The following is an 8,561-nucleotide window of genomic DNA, read 5'->3' on the forward strand; positions in this document are numbered from 1 at the left end:
ATGATCAAGAAAACTGTACTAGTTAGGGACACCTGACTAGATTAGTTTGCTGTGAGCCATCAGACGAATATCTCCCACCATTACCAATCCCCACTGGCCAGCGTGGTGATAAAAACAGGCCAAACCCCAGACATGAATAAGGTTGTCTGAGGCTGTTTTCCTGCATTTGTTGTTGTGGCTCAGTGGTAATGAGGTAGTTTAAAATACCATCGGTAATATGCAGAATTGGTAAACATGTGAATAATTAAATGTAAGCAATGAGTTTGCTACAATTTTTTAATCATTTAAGTAACTCTTATAAGGATTTCAAACATTGCAGATGTATATGTTGCAAATTATCTGGGTTATATTATGCAAGGATTTATATTTGTATTTTTTTGGTAACAATTACGGGGTTTAATGTCATGCTGTTCATTTGACTATCTATGCACATTTTTGTAAATTTGCCAAATTCTCTCTCTCTCTCTCTCTCTCTCTCTCTCTCTCTCTCTCTCTCTCTCTCTCTCTCTCTCTCTCTCTCTATCTTTTGTTGGAGGAAACCGTTTTACTTCTGTAGTATCATCTAACCCATTCTTTCAAATTTTTTAGAATCTATTTGTAAAAATATTTGGTTTCAAACGATTGTTCATGACTGTCCACTGGTCCATGTACCACTTGGTTCGCGCATGGTCGTTGTAGTTAGACAGGCACAAAGTATTTTCATTTGAATAGTTTTGGCACTCACACCTTATCTCCCCTATTCAATAAAGAGCAAGTATATGATTTGTTCACGGAGTATTGTTGCATTACGTAGACTCGGCTGTAGATGATCTGATATGCATTTTTAACGTATTGTTCCTCGTCTCTTTTATCACCACACACACAGAGAGAGAGAGAGAGAGAGAGAGAGAGAGAGAGAGAGAGAGAGAGAGAGAGAGAGAGAGAGAGAGAGCAGAGGATTAACTGGTTGTCCGTGTTTCAGCACTCCTATATTTTTTCTATTTTTTAACTTCCCACGTGCGCACACTGAGTTGACTGTCCCCATCCTACATCACTTGCAATTCCCTCATTAAAGAGTAATGCCGAATCCTACCATTAAATATCCAGAATAACTTTAACCCGCAACACTAAATACCCACTTCAGAGCAAACACAAATCGCTTGGCTGCGTTCAATGCGTCGCTGAAGAGCGAACGGAAAACATGAATTCGTTTTGGGAGCTGATATCTTGTTTCAGTTATTACCTCCACCCTCGAAGTTGGAAGGAGGTTAAGTTTTACCACATGTTTGTGTGTGCATTTGTTCGTGAACACCTACATGGCCACACATTTAATTGTAGAGTAATAAAACTTGCTTATTACCTCCACCCACGAAGTTGGAAGGAGGTTATGTTTTACCACATGTTTGTGTGAGCGTTTGTTGGAAGGAGGTTATGTTTTACCACATGTTTGTGTGTGCGTTTGTTTGTGAACACTTACATGGCCACACATTTAATTGCAGAGTAATGAAACTTGCAGGGATTAACTGTTATGTAAAATGCTTAGATTTATTAAATTTTGGAAGGTCAAGGTCAAGGTCTAGCAAAATTTCCAATTCACGTAATCAGCCATAAGTTTGGACATCGTTGTCACAGAAACTTTAAATTTCGTTCATATTTGAGTGTATGCAAATCCACGTCAATTAATACATGTTAAGGTCAAAGGTCAAGGTTGAGCACAAGGTCTAGAAATAAGCTGCCGCGGCGGAGGTCTGCGCTCTACTGAGTGCCCCTCTAGTTCAATGTATTTGTTAGGTGTGTTAAAAGAATGATTTGATTGTTTTCTTATTTAAAGTTTGTTTAAAATTATCATTGAAAAAGTTGAAATATATATACAGGTTGTATAATTTATCATAATTTATTATAATTTATTTTTTTATTAATGCTTAGTGAACGTTAACGATGATCCAGGGACAAATTCCTAATTGTTCACTTTTTTTTTCTATTTTAGCATATAATGTGTTTTTAAAATGATTAAACGCTATACTCTAGCTGATTTATTTGATGAATTTAGGTAAATAAATTATTGACCGCAATTATTTAAATGCTTGTTATAAATAAATATAAATTTTGAATCAGAAATTAACTTTAATCTCATACTTTAAAACATCCTCGGACTAAAGAAATGTTTCTTTGTTTTTTTACATTTGGTTATATATTTTTTTTTTTTTTTTTTTTTTTTTTTTTTTTTTTTTTTTTTTTTTTTTTTTTTTTTTAGTTCCACGGTCAAGGGAAGTATTTTTTCCTTTAGTTATAATTTTATTGTATATTATTTTAATCTTTTTTGTAGAGTTCCACGGTCAGTAGAATTTTATTTTTACATTGTTATAATTTTATTGTAGAATATTTAGTCTTTTATTTTGTAGAGTTCCACGGTCAAGGGAACTATTTTTTTCCTTTAATCACAGTTTTATTGTAAAATATTTTAATCTTTTTTTTGTAGTTCCACGGTCTATAGAACTGTTTTTTTACATTGATATAATTTTATTGTTAAATATTTAGTCTTTTTTTTTTTTTTTTTTTTTTTTTTTTTTTTTTTTTTTTTTTTTTTTTTGAGTTCCACGGTTAACGGAACTACTTTTTCCTTTAGTTATAATTTTATTGTTTAATATTTATTGTCTTTTTTGTAGAGTTCCACGGTCAAGATTGACTATTTTTTTCCTTTAGTTACAATTTTATTTTGAAATAGTTTAATCTTTTTTTTTTGTAGAATTCCACGGTCAATGGAACTATTTTTTTTTCCCTTTAGATATAATTTTATTGTAAGATATTTCATTATAGGAATCCAGATTTTATAGTTTCCCCCATCCAACATTTCCGAAATCTACCATAACTGTTATCCGAAACAGAAAACTGTTTTTCGCCTTTCCTTCTCTGAAGTTGAACCGACCCCATCAACTAAAAAGCTATCATTTACCGTCCTTGGATCCTTCAATTCCGATGTTGGTTGACTTCATGACAAGGGTCATTCGACTTTTATCTGTAAGGGATCAGAGGGAACCTCACTGACGTTGTTTGTTGGGATTCATTAATAAAGATGTGTGTGTGTGTGCTTACGCAATTCACACTGAGAGAGAGAGAGAGAGAGAGAGAGAGAGAGAGAGAGAGAGAGAGAGAGAGAGAGAGATTATCTTGTGCGGTAATATCAGTAAAATACATAATTAGTCTCCTCGATTAATTTTATATAATAAGGAGCAAACGTCTGGATATATATGCATATATATATATATATATATATATATATATATATATATATAATATATATTATATGTGTGTGTATATATGTGTGTATACATATATATATATATATATATATATATATATATATATATATATATATATATATATATATATGTATATGTATATATATGTATATATATATATATATATATATATATATACATATAAATTTGCGGTTGTTTGTTTGTTGTTTTCCGGACCGAATAATATTTAGGAATAGCTGAAGACGATTCATAACAAGGGTTGATAAAGATAAAATGTTGTGATCACTTACACTTTGTAACTGCGGACTTTTGACCTCGAAATTTCACCCACTGACCTGGAAAATAAAGAAAACTGGAATTAGCAGATAAATCTGTTTATTATATATTAGTTTCATTTTTTATTGTATATAAACACAAACAAAAGGTTATGTTAGGTTTTGTAGTTAAATTATATATAATTCCTAAGATTAATATTATAATTTTGAGGTTGTTCAGTCATGTGGAAAGATTGGACGACAAGTAACGGCCTTTGCGTCCAGGAAACGTAAGAACTTTTAAAATGATTGGAATTATGATAATTAATAGAATTATTACTTCATATTGATGGACATCCCGCTATATTACCGAACTTTACCCTGTCTGTAAACATGAATTTTAAGCAAAGAGGCTGATCTGTAATTTGAACCATGAAGCTGTTTAGTAAGAATTACAGATGGCATAAATCGTGCCAGGATTTTGTAATAGCTATTGATATACCGTTTAGATTTTCTGGTAATATTTGACGTTATCTCTAAATTTAGATATTACCCAAAGATATAGCGATAAATTAACTTTTCACACATTTTTCTCATAATTAGGAATTATTATTATTATTATTATTATTATTATTATTATTATTACTCTTGTTATCTTTATTATTATTATTATTTTTATTATTATTATTATTACTATAATTATTATTATTATTATTATTATTATTACTCATTATTATCATTATTATTATTTTTATTATTATAATTATTATTATTATTAACATTAATTTTATTAGGTAAGCTACAACCCTTGTCGGAAAAATAGGATGCTATAAGCCCAAGGGCTCCAACAGGGAAAAATAGCCCATCGAGGAAAGGAAATAAGGCAATAAATAAATTACAAGAGAAGTAATGAACAAATTAAAATAAAATATTTTAACAGTAGCATCAAAATAAATCTCATATATTAACCATACAATCTTCCAAAACTATTCACTAGTTTTAGTTTCTAGATTATGGTAATATTGCATTAAATAGAATTAAATTAAAGAATATGTTTTATTCCCACGTTTTCCTCGGCTTGCTGGCCTCATTGTTGAGGGTAATAAGGACACTTTAGTTTGGGTCGATGTATCCGATCATTGGAGGAGGACTCGAACCAGCTGTTGTGGTATTCGGGTAAAGCGGACAGCGCAAATTGTCTCGCAAAGGTCAAAGGTCAAGACATAACTAATGTTTTGCCAAATGTTTGTCAGTGATGACTGTAGTAACAAACACTGCTTGAAGCGATATCTGCATGGTTTATTTTATTTGTTCATTACTTCTCTTGCAGTTTATTTATTACCTTATTTCCTTTCTGCCCTGGGTTATTTTTCCCTGTTGGAGCCCTTGGGCTTATAGCACTTGCTTTTGCAACTAAGGTTGTAGCTTAGCTAATAATAATAATAATAATAATAATAATAATAATAATAATAATAATAATATGACACTTAAGTGTTTAGATAGATACGCACATACGCGCGCACGCATATTCAGTCCTTCCCCCCTTTCCTCACTACAACAGGCTAGTTTGGGCAATTTATGGGAGATTGTTGTTTTCCGAGTGGTTACCCTTGAGTGTGAAAGGAAATATATATATATATATATATATATATATATATATATATATATATATATATATGTATATATATATATATATATATATATAAATATATATATATATATATTTATATATATATATATTTATATATATTTATATATATGTGTATATATTTATATATATATATATATATAATATATATATATATATATATATATATATATGATCGTCATCATCATCATCATCATCTCCGTTAGATTTTGCCAGTCGTCTCTATCTTGAGCTTTTAATCCAGTACTTCTCCATTCATCATCTCCTACTTCGCGCTTTATATTCCTCAGCCATGTAGACCTGGGTCTTCCAACTCTTCTAGTGCCTTGTGGAGCCTAGTTGAACGTTTGGTGACCTAATCTCTCTTGTGGAGTGCGAAGAGAACTTGCTCCTTATTGTAGAGGGAAGATGATTGACCTTAGTAAAATCCTGAGGTGGTTTTTTTTTTTTTTTTTTTTTTTTGAAGATCCAATGAGTAGTGGTCAGTTTACTGAAGAAAAGAAAATTCATTTTACCCCGTGTGTTTTTTTTTTTTCATTGAAGGGCCAATGAGAAGCAGTGGTCAGTTTGCTGAAGACAGGAAAATTCATTTCACCACGTGTGAAAGAATCAATGTAGGCTTTAGGCAGTGTATATATTCCGCTTAATGGAAATAATCGAATCGGAGATATACGTGGTGGAAGTTTGACTATACAGTGGGGTTTATCTGTTATTTAAGAGTTGGAGAATAAATGTGGCGTGTGGTGTTCTGTCATAGAGTTACTATATATATATTTATATATATATATATATATATATATATATATATATATATATATATATATATATATATGGCCTTCCACTCGCGTTTGTTTATGGTTTTTCTATTCCAGTCCACACCCACAATTTGTCTTTGTTCGTCAATCTCTTGTCTTCTTTTCCTTCTCCTGTGTGTGTACACAGTATATATGATTTCTAGAGTACTCTTTATATATATATATATATATATATATATATATATATATATGTATATGTATATATATATATATATATATATATATATATATATATATATATATATTTCTTTTCTTTATAACTATTACAACATGTTTTAATTTCTTTTATCATGAATATTTTTCCAATGCCCTATTTATGTCATTCTTAGATCATTCACGTTATCTTCGAACATATGTACTGTTCTCATGCATGCAATAATGTATTAATAATAAAGTTTATTACTATTATTCACTATTGGTGTGTTTATTATATATTTAATGCTTATCCAATGATATGTACTGCTTTGCTTTTTAATGGTACGATGTTCTTAGTGGATGTGTTGCCAGATTACATTAACAAATCAATAAATCAGGCTGTTAATATAAGCTTTAATTTTATGGAAATAATGATAGAGCCTTAGACCTGTTTGGCAATGACACCTGATAATGTCCTTATAGAAAAATCTTCCTAGAGACCAGTGCAATAGTTCTTGAAAGGAACGGGCCAAAGGTCTTGTAAGAGGCATGAAGAAATCTTGACTCTTCAGCCCATTACGTTACGAGAGAGAGAGAGAGAGAGAGAGAGAGAGAGAGAGAGAGAGAGAGAGAGATTTAAGCTTTAGAGAATTGTCATGATCTTGTCTAACTTAATCTTGAATTTCTTTACCTTGTTAATGTTTACTGCATCCGCTGGAAGTCTATTCCAGATATTTGCTATATTGTATATCAATAAATTGTCGCATTGATTGATGTATTTTTCCAGAGAGAGAGAGAGAGAGAGAGAGAGAGAGAGAGAGAGAGAGAGAGTTACAAGGATTTTGGATATCTCAAAGACTTTATAGTCCATCCGTGAAGACTCTATTTGCTCTTTGGTTGAGGGATTCAGTTTAAACTTGAGAGTGTTCTTATGATCTTGTCTATCTTATTCTTGAACTTCTTTACCTTGTTACTGTTTACTACACCCGCTGGAAATTTATTCCAAGTATTTGCTATACTGTATGTCAAGAAATTGCCACATTGGTGTTATAGTTTTTCACAGAGAGAGAGAGAGAGAGAGAGAGAGAGAGAGAGAGAGAGAGAGAGAGAGAGAGAGAGCACTTTTACCTTGTTATTGTTTACTACATCCGCTAGAAATTTATTCGAAGTATTTGCAATATTGTATGTCAAGAAATTGCCACATTGGTGTTGTAGTTTTTCAGAGAGAGAGAGAGAGAGAGAGAGAGAGAGAGAGAGAGAGAGAGAGAGAGAGAGAGAGAGAGAGAGAGAGAGAGAGAGAGAGCCAGCACTTGAGCCCTTCAAGAGTTGGTTACTTGGCGTAACTCGAAACGTTGTATCAATCCTGGGAATCGACTTGAGACTTGAAGGGTCAAATCAGACTCGCAGGGCTTGTCATTTTGATCACGTCTAAAAAGTCTTTTTTTCTTTCGCAAGCAATTGGCGGGGGAATACGTCTCGGCAAGGAGTATGTGCCAATGCTTGGGTCAGTTATTGCCACAGGTGACGTAAGAATGGCATTGAATGGTGGGGACAGTATCATCAAGATGTAAAGGCACTTTAGGAAATAGCTGCAGAATTGGATCTTTATTAAAAATTTTGCTGTTGAATGGAGTTTAGTAAGAGAAGGGATTTCTTCGAATTTCTAAGTCTTTCTCACTTTTACAAGTGTGCATTTTATCTTTCTTAGAAGAAAAAGATTATATATATATATATATATATATATATATATATATATATATATATATATATATATTTTTTTTCCTGTGAAGCTGAGCGGCATTGCCCAACGTATGACCACTCGGTCTCTCCTAGTCTTTCGGGCAAGTTGGGAGAGGGAGTGGTTAGGAAAGGGGGTAGGGATGGAAAGGGTTGAGTACTGGAGTACTGTGGGTGTGTGCATAGGTATCTAATTAGTTAAGTCATTTTTGATGGGTTGCATGCACTAATATATATATATATATATATATATATATATATATATATATATATATATATGTATATATATATATATATATGTGTGTGTGTCTGTGTGTGTAAAGAAAGGAATATTGTAGCTCTTAAATTCAGTTTGTATTGCATAAGTGCAGTAAGAACAAATGAGACCCGTTCGCATAAGTGGTTAAAGGATTAGTAATTTTTAAGTGGTTCAGTCATGTGGCAAGATTGGACGACAAGAAAGGGTCTTTGCGTATGAGCTCGAGTAAGTTGGTGGGGAATGGTGCAATATGAGTACTGGGTTCTGTGCGCTGCTGGTGAGCCTCTTGTGTAGGTGGAGGAAGCATCTAATGTGTTATATTTGTACAGAACAGCGGTTTCATCTATGTTTCCAATTACAAACTAATGGTGACAGTGACTCTTGTGTTTTTCTCTGGTGCCATCCTTTTTAGAGGAAACGGCCGTATTGTTTCCCACACGTAAATTGATAGATATTTAAATAAATGTGTTTATT

At 32.1% G+C, this 8,561-nt stretch overlaps 1 protein-coding gene across 1 annotated transcript in view; it reads left to right on the plus strand.

The window, feature by feature from the left end:
* Window positions 1-8,561, plus strand: part of LOC137643377 (aggrecan core protein-like) — a 13,842-nt gene continuing 5,281 nt past the window's right edge. Inside the window, exon 1 of the mRNA XM_068376206.1 lies at window positions 1-21. Within this exon, the coding sequence (XP_068232307.1) occupies window positions 1-21 (21 nt within the window). The remainder of the gene's footprint in view (window positions 22-8,561) is intronic.

Source organism: Palaemon carinicauda, chromosome 6 (assembly GCF_036898095.1).
Source record: "Palaemon carinicauda isolate YSFRI2023 chromosome 6, ASM3689809v2, whole genome shotgun sequence".
Classification (NCBI taxonomy): domain Eukaryota; kingdom Metazoa; phylum Arthropoda; class Malacostraca; order Decapoda; family Palaemonidae; genus Palaemon; species Palaemon carinicauda.